Source organism: Nymphalis io, chromosome 10, assembly GCF_905147045.1.
Source record: "Nymphalis io chromosome 10, ilAglIoxx1.1, whole genome shotgun sequence".
Classification (NCBI taxonomy): domain Eukaryota; kingdom Metazoa; phylum Arthropoda; class Insecta; order Lepidoptera; family Nymphalidae; genus Nymphalis; species Nymphalis io.
Genome location: NC_065897.1, coordinates 11,870,049 through 11,895,128, shown reverse-complemented (window position 1 = coordinate 11,895,128; position 25,080 = coordinate 11,870,049). Strand labels below are relative to the sequence as shown.

General features: G+C 33.6%; 2 protein-coding genes across 2 annotated transcripts in view; both read left to right on the top strand.

The window, feature by feature from the left end:
* Positions 1–314: 314 nt before the first annotated feature.
* Positions 315–8,977, top strand: LOC126771460 (uncharacterized). Its single transcript, XM_050491356.1, has 11 exons — positions 315–594; positions 1,102–1,260; positions 1,369–1,488; positions 1,911–2,048; positions 2,947–3,140; positions 3,926–4,125; positions 4,715–4,943; positions 5,923–6,072; positions 6,301–6,369; positions 7,118–7,241; positions 7,697–8,977. The coding sequence occupies exons 1-11, from the start codon at positions 560–562 to the stop codon at positions 7,863–7,865; spliced, it is 1,587 nt and encodes a 528-aa protein (XP_050347313.1). The 5' UTR covers positions 315–559; the 3' UTR covers positions 7,866–8,977.
* A 1,200-nt stretch (positions 8,978–10,177) lies between these two features.
* LOC126771443 (histone acetyltransferase KAT7) overlaps positions 10,178–25,080 on the top strand; it is a 30,535-nt gene continuing 15,632 nt past the window's right edge. The window contains exons 1-8 of the mRNA XM_050491321.1: positions 10,178–10,373; positions 10,867–11,742; positions 11,819–11,985; positions 12,220–12,347; positions 12,428–12,621; positions 13,301–13,497; positions 13,579–13,756; positions 17,738–17,932. Coding sequence (XP_050347278.1) covers positions 10,359–10,373; positions 10,867–11,742; positions 11,819–11,985; positions 12,220–12,347; positions 12,428–12,621; positions 13,301–13,497; positions 13,579–13,756; positions 17,738–17,932 — 1,950 coding nt within the window. The 5' untranslated portion in view covers positions 10,178–10,358. The remainder of the gene's footprint in view (positions 10,374–10,866; positions 11,743–11,818; positions 11,986–12,219; positions 12,348–12,427; positions 12,622–13,300; positions 13,498–13,578; positions 13,757–17,737; positions 17,933–25,080) is intronic.

Genomic DNA, 25,080 nt, shown 5'->3' with positions numbered 1-25,080 from the left:
AAGCTATTAACTATGTCACGCACTATTGATTTAATAAAATTAGGCCGATTATTAATGATGACTGTAGGAAATATCCTCTTAATTTAAAGACAAATAATTTTTGGCTTTGACCTAGTAGTTTTTTCTCGATATTAGAACAATGGGTTATATATACATGTCTATTGCCACCTTAAAATTTATAAAATTAAATTTTATTAAAATACTGCATCATTTTCTTCAAGTGTAGGTTCATTATTGCTTATATTTTTTCCTTATTAAACTTTTTATACATTATTTTTATATATACTAAACGGTATACATATCTGCCTAACAACCCAACTTTCTACAAGGTTTTTGCTGTTATGTAGGTGTCACTAATCAAGTAACCAGTGATTCATATTGTTTATTATAAGATTATTAAACTGTTATATAGTTATGAGTAATAAGACGCGATTGGCATTTATCTGTCGGCTTTCGTGCTATATAGTTAAGTAAAAAAATCAAACCAATTAAAATAAAAGTGTTTTGAGAAAAGATAATCTTATTTCAATAACACAAAAGTTATAAACTAACTTAAGCAATGGATGCCTTGCCAATTTTTCAAAATATTGCTTGGTAAGTTTTTATAGGGTATAAATTAATAATATGATTATAATACAATTTATTTAATAATTAAAAAAAATATATTCCAAATGATGTGTAAAATTTGAAAATAAATAAATTGTAATATGAGTCATAACTATGTTGCAATAGTTGCTTTGGCTATAGAAAAAAAATAGTATTCTTAAATTTGTTTAAATTTATTAAAATACAAATATCATTATGTAAGTAAGTGCTGCTGAACATCCCACAGCTGGCCTAAGGTCTCCTCTCCCTTTAAGGAGAAGGTATGGGGCTTATTCCACCAGAATGCTCTAACTGTAGTCTCGTACTGCACTAAAATTATGCCACATCCAATACTTTATTTATAAAAAAAAATACTTGTATTCTTAATATATAATCAACATAATAATAATTAATAATTATTCAAATGATTTTAGTTGAATTAAAATACACTTAAAAATTATGTATTGGTAATTAATTTTCATTGATTATACTATTTAAAAAAAAATTATAATGCAGGTGCAAAGATAATTGGAGCCTCCCTAGTATTACAGACCAAAATAAAAAATTGATTCATCAATGTACAACTTTAGCAGTAATTGAACTGACAGATAATATGGAAGAAATCATAGAAAAAAGCAAAGCCTTTCCAATTCCATTCCCAATAGAAACTGTTAGGTTTGTTACTCATTATTATAATATGATTAATATGTGTTTTATAAATTGCTTAAAACATTACAGTTATAATATTCTGCAATAATTTTAATATTTCTGTAAAATACACAGGTTGGAATATTTAAAAACTCTTAGACCAATTAAAAGACTGCAAAGGAATATTACATCCACATATCCACTCATACATGAAAGAGTTCTGATTCTGTTGGCAAAGTTTTTGAATTATAAACGGTAAGATATGATTTAAAAACATAAAAAGTAAAGTAACAGCCTATTAATGTCCCACTGCTGGGCTAAGGCCTCCTCTCCCTTTTTGAGGAGAAGGTTTGGAGCTTATTCCACCACGCTGCTCCAATGCGGGTTGGTAGAATACATATGTGGCATAATTTCAATGAAATTAGACACATGTAGGCTTCCTCACGATGTTTCCCTTCGCCGTTAAGCACGAGATGAATTATACATACAAATTAAACACATGAAAATTCAGTGGTGCTTGCCTGGGTTTGAACCCACGATCACCGGTTGAGATTCATGCGTTATTATTTGGCTTTAAAAACATAGTTTGTTTTATATTTAAATAATATAACACTAGTTGCTTATTTTTCAATTATGATATATACATAAAATATAAAAAAAATATTATCATATTTCAGAGAATTTGGTTCTGATATTGAAAAGGCTTTGTACAATGACATGACGGTACCAGAACTCATAGACAGGATATTAAAGAAAAGGGCTCTATGTTTTGTCGGACCACATGATAAATATAGACTTCTTAATGGTGAAAAAGGGTAAATACCTAATTAAATGTTTTTGACAATAGTACAGCGACAGCAGTAATATACAAGTAATTGATAGAGACTTATCTGTTAACAAATATCACATAGATAGCCCTTATCAAAAACATTATTATCAGTCACTTGTAAATAAAACTTTTCTATTTTATTTTTAATGTACAAATAAAAAATAATATATAATATAGTTTATTATTTTTCTTATATATTCTTGTTTGATTTGTATGTATGTATTATTATCATTTACATATTCATATATATGTAAGTTATATCATACAATCAAATAATCACAATATTTGTCCCAAAAGGTTTTCAATTTAGATTTAGAAATATGTCCTTTTTTTTCTTAACATGTAAGTATTTTTACGAATACCACTCATTGCCTTATATAAATAAATATTGTCTGAAAAACAAATGGTCATATGATGATGATGAAGTGAAGATCTGCAACCATCAATTTAATGCCTACAATGTATATATACACACAGTAACAGCCTGATAATGTCCCACTGCTGGGTTAAGGCCTCTTCTCCCTTTTTGAGGAAAAGGTTTGGAGCTTATTCCACCACGCTGCTCCAATGCGGGTTGGTGGAATACGCATGTGGCAGAATTACAGTGAAATTAGACACATGCAGGTTTTCTCACGATGTTTTCCTTCACAGTAAAGCACGAGATGAATTATAAACACAAATTAAGCACATGAAAATTCAGTGGTGCTTGCCCGGGTTTGAACCCACGATCATCTTCATTGGGCCATCTAATATGATTGGACTAAACTCAATAAATTGAACATTCGTATAACTATCATCATCATTTGCCTCTTACATATTGTACAACTAGTTGAACTCACATAATTTTATCATATTAATAAAATCATATTTACAATTTATTCCAGTACAGGCGGCTGGGAAGAAATCGGTACATCAAAGGAAAAACCGCCACTTATACTGGAAAACTGTTTGAGTTATGATGAAATGAAAATATCCTCGATGGTGTATGTAAGCGGTTATACCGAATGCATCAATAATGGTACCAGATGCAATAACGGTGTTGTCAGTAATGATGCTGAAGAGGAAGCTATAATAATTGGTGAGCTATATATTAAAAATTTATCTTTACTTGGTAGGATAGGTATATACTGGTGGTAGGGCTTTGTGCAAGCTCGTCTGGGTAGGTACCACCCACTCATCAGATATTCTACCGCAAAACAGCAATACTTGATATTGTTGTGTTCCGGTTTGAAGGGTGAGTGAGCCAGTGTAATTACAGGCACAAGGGACATAAAATCTTAGTTCCCAAGGTTGGTGGCGCATTGGATATGTAAGCGATGGTTGACATTTCTTACAATGCCAATGTCTAAGAGCGTTGGTGACCACTTACCATCAGGTGGCCCATATGCTCGTCCGCCTTCCTATTCTATAAAAAAATTACTGTATTCTACTGCCAATTAGCAACATTTAGTATTGTATTCGCTTTGAAGGGTAGGCCAGTGTTAGTACAGGCATGAGAGAAAAATCATGTTAATTTCCAAGGTTGGTGGTGCTTTGGTGATTTGTATTGTTTCTTACAGTGCCAATGTCTATGGGCGGTGGTGACCTTATCATCAAGTTTGTCGTGTCTTCGGCTGGAATGTGAAATATTAATGTATAGTTACCACCGAAATACTGTTCGAATTCGAAATTTAAAATTCTCTCGAGAAAAACCGGCAAGCAAATCGGATGTTACGGTTTTTCGCCAACTAATTGACTTAAATGTGTTAATAAAATATACTTAAATTTATGTGTCCAACCTGAAAGTCAACAAACACTCAATAATTTAACAAATATTAAAATTTTAATAATTGGCAAAGTTATTTCAACGTTTTGAAATCGTAGGTTTGATTGGTCCGCGCTTCGTTCGCCGCGGTAAGATGGACTATGAGGATATTCTCATAACTAAAGAACAGAATTGTCCAGAGAATGGGTACGGAGAAAGAGAAGCGAGAAATGATTCCAAAATGTTGAAAGCAGACCCGACTACACAATCAATACAGTCCAAGCAGGCTTTGAGAGAGATGTGGGCTGAATTCTATGGAGTATGTATTACATACATATATAGAAGTAAGGTCCTTAACTCAATAACTTTTTAATGGCCCGACCTGGTAATTGAACCCAAGACCTCCGGGTCAGCGGCCTTATATCTAGCCACTAGACGAACGAGGCAGTCGAACGATAGAAGTAATACAAATAAATGAAATTGAAATTTGTAATTTAAAAACTATTTTTTTAATTTATATGGCTAGTTGCATGTTACTAAAACCGAAACAAGTGGATAATAATTTTTGTCTGTCTGTTTAGGGTAAATTTCAAAGCATTAAAAAAAATTACTTACCTATGTAAATTGGATTGAACCAGAGAGTATTCCAAGATTGATAATTTAAAACTTATGTATAAGTATTTGTTTACATAATACATATATATTTTAAGCATTTAAGTAAATATAATCACAAAATAATATTGTATAATATAAGTTATAATGAGTATCTCCTGTCAATTATAATAAAAAACTAGTCGCCCATTAATGTTCTTAGCATTTCAATTCGTTAACAATTCTTTAATTACTAATCGAAGTCTGAAAGAAATTATATAATAAATTATTAATATAATATTTAAATACATTTTTAGACAGACACGCTTGTATACAGCGAGAGTTTCTTCAAAGATGTCAAAAATAAAACCGATCAAAGCACAGCCAGATATCAACATGTTATAAAGGGAAAGAAAATTAATTGTATATTTGACAATGAAGTTTATTACAAGAGGATAGTCGTTCTAGCCGAAGCGACTCTCATAGAGGCCGAGGCTAGGGCTAAGGGGAGCGGGAAAAATGCATTTGTGAATGTCATCGGATGTGGTAAGGAATTTCGTTTTATATTGATAACTATATATTGCCCGTTGCTTTCCCCGCATGTCAAGAGTGGGGGGGGTGGGTTCGTCAGGTGTTAAGTATAAAAAGTCCTGTCCGTTCTTTGGGTTCGATTACCCCACCAACTACGTCGTGAGCCGAGGTCCGATCTCATAGGAGACACCCTCAGGAAGGAATGTCACAGTCCGAGACGAATCAAATTTCAAGAGTGTAATATTTGCCCCAACGGCCGGTAACGATGTAAAGGCCAGTGGGGTCAACAACATACACCCATACAGAACAAAATGGCGATCAATACTAATCTTCATCAAAAATTTTATCAAAATCGGTTTAGTGGTTTAGCCGTGAAAGCGTAATACAGACATACTTCGTATTTTTTATATTGTTAGAAATACTTATTTATGTACTTCACTTAATATATTTAATAATTACATATTCTATATAGTATCTGATTTAATAAAAATATAATCGGTTTCAGAACATCATTAGTATTGTTTGGTAAAAAAAAAAGTTAAAAAAATAGTTTTTCCCGCGCATATATAAAAAACGGAGAACTGACCGATTTTCATCGAATTAACAATATATAATATTTTGTTATAATTAAATTTAAAATATCTCACAAGTTATTATATTAAAGATATTAAAATTTATTACTTTTACTGGTGTATTAATTAATAATAGTTATTATAGTTCAAGAATAAAAAATAAACCCTTAAACTTGTTAACTTTAGCTCACTGGTGATGATTTACTGCTGTATTATATTGCTGGCTTGTGTGCGCAAACACAAGCGCACTCTCTATTCACTCCATCTCATAATCCACATAAGATTTTCTGGGAAAATCGAACATGATTCTAAATGTTGATTTGATTTCAGAATATTGTTTTATCTCGGTCAATAAAATGCCACACAGGCAATCACTGGCTCACTCACCTACATATTAAAATACATTAATTTTATGTTTTCAGGGCTCGGTATATGGATGATATCAAAACATCAAACGGATGCCTACATTGTCACGTTCTTGGAGAGAATGACTGCCTTTCTTAAGAAAGACATGTTGAATCATGTCACTGATGTCAACTTTGGTTATATTAAATGTGGTCCCGACACTGAAGGTGAGTGAATGAATTGATTTTTTAAGTGATTTTTTTTGTATTGATATCTTGATAAATAGAAGATAGATTAAAAATATATGTAAAACTATCATAACTAAATATCTAACATTATAAAATCCTGACAATTAATTTGTTTTTACTTATTTTTTTTTATAATTACTTCAATTACAGTTAAAGTGTAATAATATTTCTATGACTTGAAAGTTGAAATAATAAATTAATTTTCAGCTATATTTAAAGATAGACGCGAGAAAGGTGTGAAAAAATTGTTTCTCAAAAGTGAAACGCATCCAAAAGGTAAGGATATATATATATATTTATTATTTTTAGATATATATATTTAAAAATAATAAATTTCAACCATACAAATATTATGCGCTTTCAAGTCTGAACTACTCAACAGGTGACTATTCTGCTAATCTAACGATCACGATATATTCCCGAATAAATTCCAATCCAACTTTGACCATTCCTTCATCGGGTCGGAACCGAAACGACATGATGTTAACATAAACCGTTATGTCAAAAACCGAACTTAATTGTTAAATTTTAAGCCAATAATCGATAATTAAATTAAAGAATAGGAAAACGGATAAACTGCATCGATTACGATAAAGTGACAATTTGTTAATAGAATTGAATCCGTCGTAAAATTGAACATCATTAATTCGAGTGAACTAAGCGAAAGAATATTTCGACTATTATTAATTTAGAACATTTATTTATTTCAATCATATTTTTTTTTATATCTAAACAACTTACTGAATTGAACTAAATTATAGTATTTTTAATTGTTATGTTTATTATGTTTGATATAGTTTGCGCAACTCTATTTCGAATGTCAAATTAATAATGACTCTATATCAGTGAAAGTTAAAGTTTAGTAATTGCTTGAAAATCCACGCTACTACGAAAAACTAAACTGGAAAAACAAAACGCTCAAATTGAATAATTATAAAAACATATAAATCAAATTTTTAAATTGAAATTAAGTTCATAAATGCATTGTGATTTGTGATGACTGAGTTGCTCAATGCATATCCAGGTGGTATATCCGTGCAGCTTGAGAACCGCGAGCCGTCGTCCCGGCTGGTCGGTGAGCACGCCGGCAAGCTGCTCGTACTCACGTACCCGTGGGACAGCAACGCGCACCCTGGAAACGAGTTCTGGTGACGCACACTAATCCTTTAACGACTTTTTTATTTTAAAAACTTCACTTCACGTACTACACATTTACATAAAACTTATTTATTAAGTTTTCAAGTAGTGTTAGCTTAGCCATATGTATACGACCTTAGCATTTAGGTACTGATGAAACAATTTTTTTTATGTTATAAATAGGCATAGACAAATGGGCCACCTGATGTTAGTGGTCGCCACCGCCCATAGACATTGGCGATTTAAGAAGTATTAACCGTTCCTTACATCACCAACCTTGGGAACGAAGATGTTATGTCCCTTGTGCGTGTAGTTACACTGGCTCACTCGTCCTTCAAACCGGAACGCAACAATAATAAGTGTTGCTGTTTAGCGGTAGAATATCTGATGCGTGGGTGGTACCTACCCAGAAGGGCTTGCACAAAGCCCTCCCACTTAGGAAACTCTACAATTGTGATTATTTCAGGTACGGTAAGCTGCACACGTCGGGTGACCCTGCGGCTGCGTGCTCCACGCAAGTGTCGGAGCTGCATAACGCACATGTCAACCCCGCCGTCAGCGCGGCGAACGCGCGCGTAGCGGGCGGCTGCCGCCTCAAGACGCTCTCCGACTACTGTCTCGCTCTCACTGCCTAGCTCAGAGCAAGACGAACATACAATAATTATGTAGACCAACCTTTATGCTATATCGTTCACAATGAGAAAGTACACAACTTGGGATAGTGTCATGTCACTCTAAAAACATGGTATTTAGTGGAATAGATATATAGTTTATATGTAGTTAAGTCGAAGATATATATATAAATATAAATAAATAAAATTCAAAAGAGTGATGTAAACACGTCACGTCCGTCCTACTCCGAGGTTACACAGAATCGTTCACTCGATTTTATCGATTCTGCTGATGGAACTTTCTCTATCCAACTTAAAACGACTTTATTTACAAAAATTATACATTAGATCAAAGATCAGATGGTGATATTTTAATGTTTTTTATTTAAATATTTTATTTTATAAAATATAATAAAAATACTAATCACGAGTTATTGTAAATTTATATTTAAAAAATATAACAATTTTTTTATATTTGGTATTTTGGGCAGTTAACTAAATTTAAAAAAAATCATACTTGAAAATGATTACTATTTGTAATTTTTTAATTTATTCTGGCGACTTTTCTATCTTCTTGATAAGAAAATTATTTTTAGAAATGTATAGGTATATTATATACTTGCATTTATTTTAAACAGTGTATTATATCAAATAAAATAATTTCGTCGTTGAATTTACATGACGTTTGACAAGACGATTACACGTACTTAATGAGTTGTTTATTTTTGATAAATAAATTATTCAGTAACTAAAGTGATACTTTTTTTTTTTAATTACTTTATTTATCATGTTTAAGGTCATAAAATATTTTCGACGACAATGCAACAATGACATTCAAAATCAGTGAATGTCCTCACTGGTCTAGTGGTCTTCGATATAGAGATTCGAGGTCAGGGTTCAAACCCCAGATCGGGCTAATGACTTGTTATAATTTTTTTCCGTCGAAGAATATCAGTATCAGCCCATGAAAGTCAAAAGTGTGTACAGCACGTAAAATAGTAGTCCGTAGCAAGTTTTTTTACATTATTTTTTTACATATCATACTATATTTGATATTTATTAATTTACTATAATAACAATATGTTGTATTTATATACTTGTATTGTATACGTGATAATAAAGAGTATTCATATAAAGTTCAGGTTTTCATTAAAACCTATTTTTTGTTATATAGAAAAATATATTATTATGTATATTATGTGATGCGTGGGCGATAAGGGGCCCAGTCTATGGCGTCGAGATTGTACACACGGGGCCTTGTGAATTCAAAGTTTAGCGTAAACCAATGGTTTCCTAATTTGTAACCGTGATTGTAAATGTGATTGATGATTACACATTGTAATCTTAGTAGTTAATCACTAATCTGATTACATTTATTTATGTTCTAAAATAAAAAAATGTGATGTTGCTACAAATTTACGTTAATTTACTTTATTTTTTTTTATTTTTTTTCCTTTTGAGGTACGGAACTCTAAAATAGATATATATATTTTTAATTAAGATGGTAATTATTGTTGTATAACAAATATAGTGGCAGTTCAAAGACAAAAGAGTATGTATCGATTTGACAAGTTATAAAAGGTTTTCCATTCCTTATCATAGTGTCACTATGTCCGTTGTTACCTTAGACAGAGAAATTAATAAAACAAGGGGCCGTGACGCCGCGATTGATACAGAGATAGTTTGTCAATGTTGCGTATAATGTTGCCATAGTAACTGCATTCCCTGTTTTGGGAGATAAATAATTTTCAAGATTTAATTAAAATATTTATTATACGTTTTTTAATTAAAAAATTTTGCAAGCACTAAAACTGGTTACGCAATAAGGGACAAAATATTTGATAATTCTATCTCTGTCTAAATCATTTGTAACGTAATTTTCGTTCTTTTTCTTGTGTAAGTGAGAAGGAAATCGTCATTGCGTCTTTTAGTTTCTTTGTCTACGGTTGATCCAATTATTAGTATATTTCTTGTGTCTTGTACCAATGAAATTATTGTATAATTAATTAATTAATTAAAAAAATAAAAACAAATAATAATCTAGGTATTTCTTACACCATGTTGCAATAATATAAAAAAAATGTTAGAAATGGACTGTATTTGGACAAGGAAGTAATAATTAATCTTTAGGATATTCCCAAAATTCTTATAATGATCACGACGTTGACATTTTTTTGATAGATTTTCTTTTTTATTACAGACAACATGTTTGCATTAAATTCAGAAAAGCCAAAAATTCATTAACTATTAACACTTTTTCATTCTATCGTAATATTCGATCGTATTCACTTGACTTTTATATTATCTGTATCCTATACGTCAACGGTCAACTCAACTTGTCTCCGATAATTGTCAAATAGATCGCAGATTTGTTTGACTACTTTGCGAAAGGCGCTGTTTTTTTATAGTTTTATCTTTTGACAATAGTATCGAATGGTTTATTGAAAACAAAAACAATTGTACCCTTAAATTACAGCTTTAAAAATAACCCCTTATTGGTCTTATTAAAAAACCAACATGACCAATCTTGATGTAAGTGTTTGTAATTATTTTTTAACTTATGATATGACTTAACTTGAGAATGATAACATTATTGTAGTTGGTATTTATTTTGCCTCAGAGAACAAAAATGAAATAATCTTTTAAGTATACTCGAGCATATAATTGTTAATTAACTCTATGGTATTCAAAATAATGTTGTAATTTGTCATGTTTCACTAAACAACAAAGTGATGGATCATAAAAACTTATTTTGTCTTGAAACAATATGTTTACCTTTAAGCATGAGATTCTTATTAGTAGTGTCTAGTTATGATACACCTACAATTTATAAAACTGTGTTACCGTTTCAATTTGAGTCCATATTTAAAATAGTTATTATATTCTAGTACATTTCATCTTCCCAGTATAAGAATGATATGAATATATTTATTAAGTATTTTATTTTTAGAAGTGATTATAAAAATATATTTGAGGAAAAGATTGTTTTGAATTTTTAAAATTATATATTTCATCTTAATTGCAGGTGAGCAATAGTAGTACTGATAGCAGTTCTGGCTCAACATCTGATTCAAGCACTAGTGGCACTTCATCTACCAGTTCAGGATCTGGTTCCAGTAGTTCTGACTCAGAATCTTCCACTTCTGACACTCCAGCAGTTGCAACTGCTGCTGCTCCACCTAATTCCACTCCTGCCCCTGTTCCTGTTCCTGCCCCTGCTCCAGCTCCTAAATCTCCAAAACCAGCACCAGTAGAAGAACCAAAAGTTGTTGAAGAACTGAAACCAAGACGCTCTTCTAAACCTAAAATATCCTCATCAAGTGACGATGAACCGCCCAAACCTGCTACACCCAAACCTGTTCCTCCAAGAAGACGATCCACAAAACCAAAAAATGCTGCTGTTGTTCTAGCAAAAGCGAAACAGATGCAACCAAGATTAGCTACTGGGGCTAAATCTAAAGCAATTTGTAAAACAATACCTAAAACTCCTAAACCTGATGCCAACACATTAAAAAAGAAGAGTATCTTCTCACCTGACAATAGTTCTGAATCAGATTCAGAGAGCAAGGAAAGCAAAACATTGAAGACCAGTCCCAAAGCTTCACCGCGTAATAAGAAAACATCTAGGAAGTCTAGTGAAGAGAAAGACGTACCATCGTCACCTATGACACCAGTCCAAAATGAAGATTCAAATTCAAATTCTAAAGATAACACAAAACGAAGAGCTGGTAGGGCAAATGGTCCACCACCAAAAAAAACAGTAGAGTTAAAGAGTGCATCATCATGTTCTTCAAGTCAATCTTCTGTAGAATCTGTTTCATCGGAAAGTGACAGTGAGTCAACTAAAAAAGATAATTTAAAATCGGCTAAAGCAAAATCACCTTCCAATGCTAGTACTAAGGTTAGTTTATTTCGCTTTTCTCTCATATATTTAGTAAAATTATTTTATTAACACTATTTTTTTATAATTCTTTTAGCAAGAACCAATGGGTAAAAGTGGAGATTCTTGTGATTCAAATACAGGCGCAATGCCGCGCAAACTAACGCGATCGTTATCCGCGCGTGTGTCGCGAATGGCAAATGCATCCAAACCGGCGAACACTGATACAGACTCAGAAGCAGATGACAAAAGTAATGAAAAAAGGTAAGATGTAATTATATTAATATCAGTTTGCTTAAAATTAAATTTTTTGGTGTTGTGAGTATAGAAAATTAATAATCAACTATTTTTAATGGGATTAGAGAAACCAAAAACTTTTTTGATATTTATTTATAATCACTTCTCATTAAAGACTCAATAAAGTCTACCGATAGAAAAAGAAGCTCAGCCTAATCGATTCGGGATTTAGTACTTTATAAAAATGGTTCGCAATTGCAGCAAGGACGACATAAGATTAGCCAAAGCGCGGGCGGCCATCACGAGATCGCCGGCCCTGCCGCCGAACCCCATCACGCCTTCCGAACGAAGATGTCCCGTACGCGACTGCGACTCCTCCGGACACCTCGGTGAGCATACGCGTCGCGAATCGAGCTAGGCGAGGCTAGCGAGCCGCGGAGAGGTCGGGCTGTAAGTGTGGGTCCCGCAGGCGGCAAGGCGGCGCGGCACTTCACGTGGGACGCGTGCCCCGTGTACCACAACGTGACGGCGGCGTGGTGCGTGGCGGCGGCCGAGGAGCGCGCCGCCGCCGCCGCCACGCGCCGCCGCGCGCTGGCCGCGCTGCAGCAGCGCCCGCGCGCCATGCCCACCATCGAGCAGCGCGCCTACCAGCTCAAGGTCAAGGTGAGCGCGCCGACGCCCACGCCGACGCCTCTCGGGAGGCGTCCGGTGGTATTTCGTAACAAAACACCGATTGACCTATCTCTCGTATTTAGTATGTAACTTTGAAACTGATGCAAATCGTAATATTATGTTATTATTTTTGCGTGTTGCGCAAACCATTACCACCGGTGTTCCACAAGGATCAGTATTAGCTCCCTTCCAATTTTTGTATATATGACATATGTGTGCTGTATTGGTATCACACAATACTTTATTGCATTGCATTAAAGTTAAAAAAGGAGGTAAACTATTCGCAATATGATAAAATTACAAAAAAAAAATTAAATACATACACATAAAAAACAAAATAAAAAAAAATACAAAAAAGGAAAATTAATATTAAACAATTGTTGTTTTTGTTCTATTTTATTGACCCGACAGGAAAAATTTGAAAGGTTAGAAAGTAAAAAAAGTTGGTAATTAAAAAATTTCATATCTATAATAAAGTCTCGCAGATATATTTTAATGAATAAATAAATATTTACCCAATAAAGATGATATAAATGTAAAAGATGGTTCTAAAGTTGACCGTTTATGACTGGTGACAGAAAGTAGTGTTAATCTGCAATCTATTCGGATAACATTCCTTTATTGACAAAAGCGTTATTACTGATGAGGTTGCGCGATTCTGCTGTTTTAGGATATGCGTTCGAAATGGAAAGGTAGTCAAGAGCTTCGATCGATGCCTACCAACGAAGACCTCGGAGAAGAGAGGGAGCCTGTGCTAGAAGGATTCGCACCCGATTACGATCTACGGCTGTTCAGAGATGCACAAGCACTCGCCGCCGTCAAGATCGAAGAGGAACTAGGAGACATATCGACAGATAAAGGGACAAGGTACCATCGTACTCGATGCTTTCAAACATTTTGAAAACTAGGGACTTAATATTAACGAGTACCTCACGTTTGCGGTTTCAGATATGTGGTGATGGGGAAGTACATGATGGAGGTGTGGTACCAGTCGCCGTACCCGGGGGACGCGGCGCGCGTGCCGCGACTGTTCGTGTGCGAGTTCTGTCTGAACCACCACAAGTGCGCGGTCGGCGCCGCCAGGCATCGCGCCAAGTGCGTGTGGAGACACCCGCCGGGGGACGAGGTAGGCTTGTCGCGTTGGTAACAGTAGCAGCCTGTCAATGTCCCACTGCTGGGCTAAGGCCTCCCCTCCCTTTTGAGGAGAAGGTTTGGAGCTTATTCCACCACGCTGCTCCAATGCGGGTTGGTAGAATACACATGTGGCATAATTTCAATGAAATTAGACACATGCAGGTTTCCTCACGATGTCCCGTGTGTATTATGTTATTTATATTTTTTTCAAAAACTGTTTGTTGCCTATATTTAAAATCCTAGATATAAATTTGAACACGACTTTGATGATGAGTCTTGTTATAAGTTATCTAGCCTTAGCCTTGGTTTAGTATGCTTAAAAATAATCGTTATATTTAATTATGAACTTTTGCGTAATAAGTTGTCGGTGCATGTAAAATTGATTTATTACCATGGTTCGGGTAATACAATAAACCAATATGACAAATCGTTTAATAATCAATCTTCTTTATGATTTGCTTTTAAGGAATGTATTTAACGCTTCCCAAAGGAAACTGAGACAAAATGAAAAACACCCCGTGTGTGTTTTTCATTAAATACATGTCCAATTGACAACAGCAAAAGTTATTCTTTAAAATTTCGACACTCGATCCGATTGTGATTTGTTAAAAAACTGTATATTCGATATTGTCTATATTCAATATTATAATTGTTGCTAATATCGCATGTCACTTTGTGAAATTTCAAATTCAATTTTTTGGCGAGTATCGAGTTTCTTCTTCCTAAATCGCTCCACAATATCATTTTGTCAAATCGATATAATATAGACTTGATCTTAAAGATATATTCAATCACTGAAAAATTTTTTTTGGTAATGATTTTTTAATATTTGATATTTATAAAATCTACTATATGCCGTTTGTTTCTATAAAATACAAATAAATAAATATAGGTCGCTTTTTATTTTGTTTAATGGTCATGGTCATTTAGGCTAGATTCTAAATTTTTGTTTATACTTCGATACAATACTGACAGGTATTTAGAAATGTTAAACATAGTTTTACTTCGAAATAAATTTAATTTGTCACAAAAATAATTGAATTAATTGGAATCGTGTAAGTCTTTTAGCAAAAACAAATGATTTCATATTATCTCAACCCAAATTTTATTCGTAACAGTTTTTTTTAATACAGTTACTTTCTTCTAGAACTTTTTATTTCCAACGGAAGTAGATGTTAAAGTAGCTAAAGGCTTCGTTCAAATACCGCTAGGTGGCGTTTTCATTACATTATTTAACTATCCGAAATAGTAAATTCTTATTAGCCTTTACTATTTTATGCCATAATAATTCTAAAAATGATTTCATTTTCATCAATTAACTTATGTAACAATAATTTGGTGTTATACAAATATTACATAAAATAAAAAGGGCACAGTACAGTACAGTAACAGCCTGTTAATGTCCCACTGCTGGGCTAAGGCCTTCTCTCCCTTTTGAGGAGAAGGTTTCGAGCGTATTCCACTACGCTGCTCTAGTGCGGATTGGTAGAATACACATGTGGCAGAATTTCAATGAAATTAGACACATGCAGGTTTCCTTACGATGTTTTGTTGTTTGAATTATAAATACAAATTAAGCACATGAAAATTCAGTGGTGCTTGCTCGGGTTTGAACCCACGATCATCGGTTAAGATTCACGTGTTCTAACCACTAGGCCATCTCGGTATAAAAGGGCACATACGATACTAATTTGACAAAACTTAGTTCGAAATAAATAAACTAGATGACGCTAGTAGCCTTTAAATATAAGTTGACTACGATCATGGCGACAGTATTTACAACTTTCGTTTATTGAATATAGTTTAAAGCTTATATTGATATTAACATATTATTAAATAGACAGTACAGTAACAGCCTGTTAATGTCCCACTGCTGGGCTAAGGCCTCCTCTCCCTTTTGAGGAGAAGGTTTGGAGCTTATTCCACCACGCTGCTCCAATGCGGGTTGGTAGAATACACATGTGGCAGAATTTCAATGAAATTAGACACATGCAGGTTTCCTTACGATGTTTTCCTTCACCGTTAAGCACGAGATGAATTATAAACACAAATTAAGCACATGAAAATTCAGTGGTGCTTGCCCGGGTTTGAACCCACGATCATCGGAAATAGACATTATTCGATAAATTTATTTATTTATTAATCCTTTATTTCACACAATTTACAAATATATAATAACATATAATTAACTCGTAGTACATATAGTATGCAAAGGCGGCCTCACTTACAGTGATCTGTTCCAGGAAAGCTCTGTAAAGAGAATTGCTTATGTTTTTTTTTAGTCAGGATAATTAATCGGGCAGTGTGCGAAAAACTTATACTTAAAATTTATTGAAATCTTATAAACTTAATACAAATATGTAATATACCAACATACATATTCTTAAAAATATGTACGGATTCAGCTTGACGAATTTCTCGGAGCAGGGAAATTTTTTTTTTTTATAGAATAGGAAGTTGGACGAGCATATGGGCCACCTGATGGTAAGTGGTCACCAAACGCCCTTAGACATTGGCATTGTAAGAAATGTCAACCATCGCTTATAGCCAATGCGCCACCAACCTTGGGAACTAAGATTTTATGTCCCTCGTGCCTGTAATTACACTGGCTCACTCACCCTTCAAACCGGAACACAACAATATCAAGTATTGCTGTTTTGCGGTAGAATATCTGATGAGTGGGTGGTACCTACCCGGACAAGCTTGCACAAAGCCCTACCACCAGTAAATATTCCATAGTTTGACTGCTTTAACCGTAAAAGAATTGCTGTATATTTTAGTACAACTCAGAGAGATCAGCAATTTATTGTCTTGCTCAGAGCGCAAATTTATTGATGTATAAGAGTCAAGGAAGGACGCTCTTTTAGGTAGGTTAGAGTTTGAGGATGGTAGAGTATGATATAAAATTAAGAAAGGACATGCATATTTCGACGCAACCGTATTGGCAGCCACTTTAGTGTTTTACGATGCTGGCTAATATGATCATATTTATGTAATCTAAATATGAAGCGAATACACGTGTTCTGCAAGCGCTCTAGTTTATTTAGCAGTTCCTCTATATAGCTGATAAAAAAGAGTTGAATTAGTAATTAGAATTATTACTACCAATTTAGGGGTCCAAAAATAAGTTAGCACAAGGAAGGATCCTTAGTGCTAACCTATTGTGTGAAAAGATTCGATGTACAAATGTTCATGGTGCTGCTAGACCCAATAGTTTGATATGTCCGTTAGTCAGTCTGTTATTATTTCATGTATATAGATAAAATGATTATATATTATGTTTGGGTTTTAACCTCTATCTAACCCCTTTTAATCGAGCTGCATTTATCATGGCCAGGAGTTAGCTGTTTGGTTGAATTCATGCAGGATCTACAATTTTTCTACTTGTAAATAATGATGTATTTTTTCCTGGTATATTCTATATTATGTAACAAACAGTTTGTTAATCTTGAGAAATGACGAATGAAGTGTTTGAAAGACACTATTTAAATAAAATATGTAATAATTTTTAATTATTCATTTTTTAATCTTTTTGTTATTGTCACTTATTAGTCAAGCTCTTTAATACTTTTATAAAACTGTAATCGGCGCATGAACACTATGCATACAGTGTTTGCTTTCAAATGAGTGTACATAAAATGTTCCTAGTTTTAGCACACAATTTATTAAAATATAATAATAATAAATGATTCGATATTGATTATTATATATGTACAGTAACAACCTATAAATATGCAAAAATATATGAAGACATACTCATTTCCATCTTGCATGGTTACATAATTTCTTCCGACACATTAATTTCAAGTCTCACATATGACCTTGTGATACACGATTGAGCCAGAAAGAATTAAAACACAAATATAAACTTGAATTGTATTGTACGTGCAGGTACTCCACGAGTCCGTTGGACCATCTTTTCTATTTTTAATATGTTTCAAATATCTGATGATCTAAATGTGATGTATCGCAGGTGTACAGAAAGGACAACCTGAGCGTTTGGCAAGTGGACGGCCGCAAGCACAAACAGTACTGCCAACAGCTCTGCCTGCTCGCCAAGTTCTTCCTCGACCACAAGACCCTGTACTACGACGTGGAACCTTTCCTCTTCTACGTGATGACGTGTGCTGATGAAGAAGGATGTCATATCGTTGGATACTTCAGCAAGGTTAGTGGTTCATATCGAATTGTATATGCGCATATGTAGTCAGCTATTGGAGAAAGAGTTATTTTTGTATTTATAAAGTTCATTAAATCATTTAATTAATATATTAAAAATAAAATTAACAACTAAAAATTTTAAAATTTTATTAATTATTTTATTTTCTCGGTCACTGGTTTATATGTATAATTAAATTATGTACAAACAAAAGAAAAAAATCTATATAAAAATTTAACAACATAAAGAACACATGCTGTCTAGAAGATTGCCCTGTTGCACTAAATGGACAACGCTGGCGCTCTTACTTCTTCGAGTTGCTTGAGTAGATAAGCACCACCTTTTAGGTCAGAAATTAGCAAAAGTGAATCACTTTCGTAGCAGTCTTTTAATATTTCTTTGATGTTTGATGAGCACGGACCTTCCCAGTCCCGCAAAATCATACTCATTCGAGCTCTTAAACAATATCATCAGCTGAACCGTCTTTGTGACGTAAAGTGTCTACAAAGATTGAATCTCACACACATTATGCTCTTTTGCTCCGTTAGGTCTTTTAATATTTACCCCTGCAGTTACTTTTGAGTATAAAATAGTAGCGTTTGTTGACGTAAGCAACGCGTGACCGGCGGCCGGCAACGCACATATCCATTGGCAGAGTTGCAGATATGCACGGGCAGAGTTACCTTGCCACACATTTCACCACATTTCATTGTGGATTGGTTGGGTATCAAAATATAAAAGTAGAACTTCGGCACATTACCTTTAAGACTGGCGTCTGAAGCAGCTGCAATAGAAAGATATTTGGCTTTTTAAAAACAAAAATTTTTGAAATGAGATAAAAGAAACTAAATTTTAATTTGTTAAAGTAGGAATTACGTACTCAAATATAAGGGAGCACCTAGGAAAGTAAGAGAGCCGAGATGGCCCAGTGGTAAGAACGCGTGAATCTTAACCGATGATCGTGGCTTCAAAACCGGGCAAGCAACACTGAATTTTCATGTGCTTAATTTGTGATTATAATTCATCTCGAGCTTTACGGTGAAGGAAAACATCGTGAGGAAACCTGCATGTGTCTAATTTTACTGAAATTCTGCCACATGTGTATTCCACCAACCCGCATTGGAGCAGCGTGGTGGAATAAGCTCCAAACCTTCTCCTCAAAAAGAGGAGAGCCCTTTAACCCAGCAGTGGGACATTCAAAGGAAAGTAAAAATATTTTTTATGTGATATTTTCAATTAAAAGGTTAATTTTATTTAATATACCTATTGGTGCGCCTCTAGGGAAAAGAACGAATTGTAATTAAGATTGATGGCAAACGGCATGACGCACTCTTAAGCCGTCATACCTCCTCTCTGTCGCGGCTCTCTACTCCCTTATGCGTGGGTGGCGCGTCTACTATACATATATTTAGTATGATAATAAGAAAAATATATTTATTGTATTAATTTCTACATCTACCATGTATGGGTGCAAATTATTTAGTTTCTAAACGCACTCCGAAATATATCTTATAAAATACCGACAGACAGGCAACCTTACGACGATGTTCTAGACTTTGGAGTTTTGCGTTGACCAGAGTCCAATTTTACCGTACCATTAACAAAAACACGATATCCGGTTACCGATAAGCCTTCAAGAACGGCGATCCACTAAATACAAAGCATCAAGCTGGCAGTTGGCAGACCTATGCCATAAATAGCTACAGTACTCTATGCACGATCGAACTTGATCTGAGTATAAGGTTCGAAGCCGTTTCAGCGTGAAGTACTGCTTGACCGTATTGATGACGCCAAATTTAGTGCTTCCAGCATATGCCAAGCTTTGAATTTAATGCATCGTCCAAGGTTGAGTTTGGACGATGAAAAAACTCCTAGAAGCTCAATACCGTCAGTAGTTACATACATTTCGGAAAGTCGGAGTCAAAGTGAATTGATTCCCACTTTAACAAAGCATTTGTCCTGGTAAAAATGCACCGAAGTCGCCATTCCATCACACCACATCCAGGCGTCAGGGTTTTTGAGCTACGATTCCTAAATCTTCTGTATGCCATATAGTATACGCCTTTAGTGATATAGAATTTTCAAACACTGGAAAATGAGAAACAGGAAACATATTTACCGCAAGTCTATAGGAACAATGTCAAAAACATATTATACACAAAATATTATATTATATTAAAAAATATTATGGTACAAGTATTGAATTTATTAGTAAAGTGGGCATTCTACAAAAACCAAAAACGATTATGAGCATTACATTAAACTTTGAACTCTTTGGAAAGAAAAAAGCATACTTTACAAAAGAAACAGAAATATAATTACACAAAAATTTCCTAATACATACATGAAGAAATACGGTTTATAAATCTAATATCTGGTCTTTTTGTATGTGACAAATATGACATGTCATATTCTTATTTCTTTTATAATAACGTTATTTTAATTTCAAAATTCTCTTAAAATATATAAACACAAAGGTAGAATAAAGAACAAAATAATATGATACATTAAAATGAGGAAAGCGTTTGGATTATACAAGAAATTTACTCATTCAACATGATGTCGTGTTTTATTAATGGTACAAATTTACAACATAGTAATCGAAAATACGTTCTCATTAAAGTTTTTACCCCGTTTATAAACATATTCGTACGTTTTAGTGTACTACCATTGAGCCGCGTCAGCTGTGGGGTCAATGACCGGACACGCCCCCTATGGGGGTGGGTCTAAATTTTTCGATGTTTTATTGTGTGCCTAGACGCGTCGGAAGCTTGATGTTTGATTTATATGCGTATTTATTAATAGTTTTTACGTTAAATGCAAATTTCTTATTTTATTTAAGAAACAGTGAAATATTTTTTAATATTTTTAAATCCTTTGGTATTTATTATATAAATGTTGATAGTTTATTTTTTCATTTAGTGTGTTAATAAATTGGGAGATAAATTCGACTTATATTCGAAATTTATAAAAAAACAAATAAATAATTACATTTATATTATTTTAATTTCAATATTTTCTTTACTCCTACAAAAGTATTAATTTTTCTACTAAAATATATTTATATATGATACGGTTATATCACCAAAAAAAAAACTTTGGCTATTAAAAAAATTCTAAATTAAATGAAAAAGTATTTTTTTATATATAAAACTTTTTTCTTGTTATAAAATTAAATTAACAAATCTTGTATGTATTGATAACGACTCCAACGATTTGGCTCAAATTTTTGTATTTTGACAATGTTTTGTGTTTTAAGATCCACAATCAAGACGTACCTAAAAAAAATAATAAGAAAATTGCAAAATGAAAGCTCATCCAAGCTCAGTCGCCCAGGTACTATTTATAGGTGTTATGTGGTGATTTGTGTTTGGCTTACTAAGAAGTATAAAAATATAATTGTCCTTATACAACAATATTATAGCATTAGTTATGTCTTGGTCGCGTTACTTAAAAGTATAAAAAACGTAAAGTGAACTATTATAATTTTATTATATAAATAAATAAGTTTTTTTAAATTTTCAAGGTAATCTTTATTTATATTAATATTATAAAGCCGAAGACTGTTAAAAAAAAAGCCGAGATGGCCTAGTGGTTAGAACGCGTGAATCTTAACTGATGATCGTGGGTTCAAACCCGGGCAAGCATCACTGAATGTTTATGTGCTTAATTTGTGCTTATAATTCATCTCGTGCTTGACGGTGAAGGAGAACATCGTGAGGAAACCGGCATGCGTCTAATTTCATTGAAATTCTCCCACATGTGTATTCTACCAACCCGCATTGCAAGCAGCAGATAGGTGGAATAAGCTCCAAACCTTATCCTCAAAAGGGAGAGGAGGTCTTAACCCAGCAGTGGGACATTAACAGGCTGTTATTGACTTTTACTGTACTGAAGACTTTGTTGAACGCTTTAAACTCAAGAACAACTGGTAATAAATTTAAGTTTAAGTAATATCATTTTTATAAAAACGACTTAGCAAATAATGCATTATTTTAGAACAAATTTGATTACCATTAGCATGGTTACAGTGAGTCAACCCTAAAAGATATATGCTGTCGCGGATTTAAGAAGAACAATTCCATCAACAGCATAATTGTTGCGTAACTTTAACCATTTACGCAACGCACAACAACGCACGTAACGAAAGGAACAAATTTTCGTAGTTTTTGTAATTCAATTAATTTAAATCAACTAAAAAAAACTTTGGCTATTAAAAAAATTCTAAATTAAATGAAAAAGTATTGTTTATATATAAAACTTTCTTTCTTGTCTTAAAATTAAATTAACAAATCTTGTATGTATTGATAACGGCTCTAACGATTTGGCTCAAATTTTTGTATTTTGACAATGTTTTGACTGAATTTTCATGTGCTTAATTTCTGTTTATAATTCATCTCGTGCTTTTCGGTGAAGGAAAACATCGTGAGGAAACCTGCATGTGTCTAATTTCATCGAAATTCTGCCACATGTGTATTCCACCAACCCGCATTGGAGCAGCGTGGTGGAATAAGCTCCAAACCTTCTCCTCAAAAGGTAGTGGAGGCCTTAGCCCAGCAGTGGGACATTAACAGGCTGTTACTGCACTGTTACTGTTATTGTAAAAGTCTTACATAGTATCATTAAATTTACATATTGAGTCGAGATGGCCCATTTACTAGAATACGCAAATCTTTAGAAAGATTGAGCATTCAAAACCCTTTCCGGGTAACAACCAACGCTTATCAAAATTTGAACCCGTGGTCTTCGATTGCGATTAGGGTTGTAATGGAGATGAATGTGTCCTTTAATAAGATAGTTAACCTATAAAATAATATATTATAATTTTAAATATGAACTGATTATCTTGGCGTAAATGATAGTTATGTGCGCAAAAAAATCATTAAAATACGACCCGATTAAATTCGAACACACGAATTACTATTTATTTATTTAGGATCTCCAATATACACACTTACGAGTACATTATATCGTGGAATAATGTTTAAAAATATGTGTACTCATTCAATTGTAAGAGATCTATATTTTTCAATTTAACAACGTAAGTTTCATTCATATTAAAATTAAATGAAGTACGGCAGGTTCTTTCGTAATCTTCCAAGTATTTTATGGTCTCTATACCAATGTTGAAATTGATCCGTGTTTATTATACGCCTTCGATCAACAATGTAATATTGCTGATCGAAACTATACGCGTATGAGTGACCTGAGAAGTCACTCATACTAAAAAGTAATGTTAGAGCCTGTAAATGTATACTAGTTTTTGAGAAGATTGGCTACACGTGGTAGATTGTCATCCGCCACATCCGCCTGCACACAAATTAAATATATGAAAATTCAGTAGTGTTTGAACGGAGTCGGAAACATCACATAATCTAACCACTTGTGCATCGGCTAATACATCTTGTAATGTATGTATGTGTGTTTTATCTTTGCATATTAATATTACACGTAGCGGTGACATTGTCAAGGACATTCTGTGGTTTACTTTACTGATACGTTACTTTTTAATTTATCAACAAGAGGAGGCCTTAGCCCAGCAGTGGGACATTTATTTAGTAACAGCCTGTTACTTACTTTTTTTTAACTTGTAATTCAAAAATACTCATACTTAAGTATTTGTTTTTAGTTAGTAAATAACTTTGTAAGTTAAAGTTAGGTGGGTATTTCGTTTCGTCGTCGCATACATTTTTTTCTCATTGTTTTGTTTTATTTATTTGTTTGAATGGTTAGTTTATAGTAAGTACTTATTTTTTAAATACAGATTTAGCTTACAGTTTTAAAAGTATACAATTTCACGTGTGGGTATCGTTTACAAGCACAATAAATAAAGCACATGGGACAGACATTCAAGTATGTCGGAAAAGATTTGAGGGAATACTGTTTTTCTCGTGGTCAATTGTATGTTCCCCTATCTAGATTTGGGTGCGGCGATAAACAGTACATACTAATACCCCACAAAAACTAAAAATACCAAAATATTATGTCTGCTTTTAGCGATTTCTTTAAGTTATACTCGGTTGAAACCGCGTTCACAGTTAGCTCTGGGATATTTTCAAATCATAAAAGCCACCATGATGAACCTTCAATTTCTTCGAATTATATATAAAGGTTTAGAAGCCGTGAAGTAAAGCCTACGAATATTTTTTGACAATGTTTTTCACATTAATATAACAAAATACATTTTTACTACGTCACAACATATAAGAGGTAACTGTAATATAATTTTAATTTAATCTCGCGAAGGCCTTCATGAAGGTTTATCATGGCTTTGGTCTCTGTCGTACTCCGCTTTATCCGGCCCTAAATTAGTAGTTACATAGGATATTGATGCTGTCTGCGCTCAGTCGAGTCGAGACAGATCATAGACATAACTGACCTAGGTTACCGAAAATAAACATAATCGATAGAAACGGCGCGGTCGCGATGCGTTGAATTCGGGAAACGTGAATTTTCAACGTGACGGTATGAATGTTTTGACGATTGAAATATTTTGTATAATATATATATTTTGTATTATATATATGACTGCCTCGTTCGTCTAGTGGCGTGATGTAAGGACGCAGACCCGGAGGTCCTGGGTTCAATTCAATAAAAAGTTATTGGGTTTTTCTGTCAGAAAATTCTCAGTAGCAACCCGGAGTCTGGAAATTGGAAGTGTGTTCACTCCCGTGCCTCGGAAAGCACGTAAAGCCGTTGGACCTGCGCCTGAACTTTTTCCTGTCGTGTCGGATTGCCATCGGATTATGAGAGTTAGGGAATTGAGAATCTCCTGCGTAGTTGGCTAATCTCTCTTGAAATTGGCCGCCGTGACCGAAATCAATCTGGAGGAAATTATGATTATTAGTTTTATAATATCTATAATAAAACTAAGCATTTGTTTCTTTATATAAATCAAACGTATTTTAAGTTTTGTTTCTTTATATAAATCAAATTTAATTAAAATAACCGAATATTTTAATAAACTTGCGTAGTTGCTGATATAAATTACATTTCATTTTCACAATCAATCTTAATCTCAATCTTACTTTAAAAACATTGTAACTTTATGTCAATATTTGGAATAAAAAGAGCCATAAATAACATTAAACGCTTATATTAAATGACATCTAAGTATGTCGCTTTACCTGTGCAACAGACATCGAGACAATTTTCTA

Excerpts from the sequence above, each read along its gene's own strand:
- LOC126771460 (XM_050491356.1), top strand. The coding sequence starts at position 560 with ATGGATGCCTTGCCAATTTTTCAAAATATTGCTTG. Across the intron at positions 6,073-6,300 it reads ATGTGGTCCCGACACTGAAG|CTATATTTAAAGATAGACGC; the intron begins GTGAGTGAATGA and ends ATTAATTTTCAG. Across the intron at positions 7,242-7,696 it reads CACCCTGGAAACGAGTTCTG|GTACGGTAAGCTGCACACGT; the intron begins GTGACGCACACT and ends TGATTATTTCAG.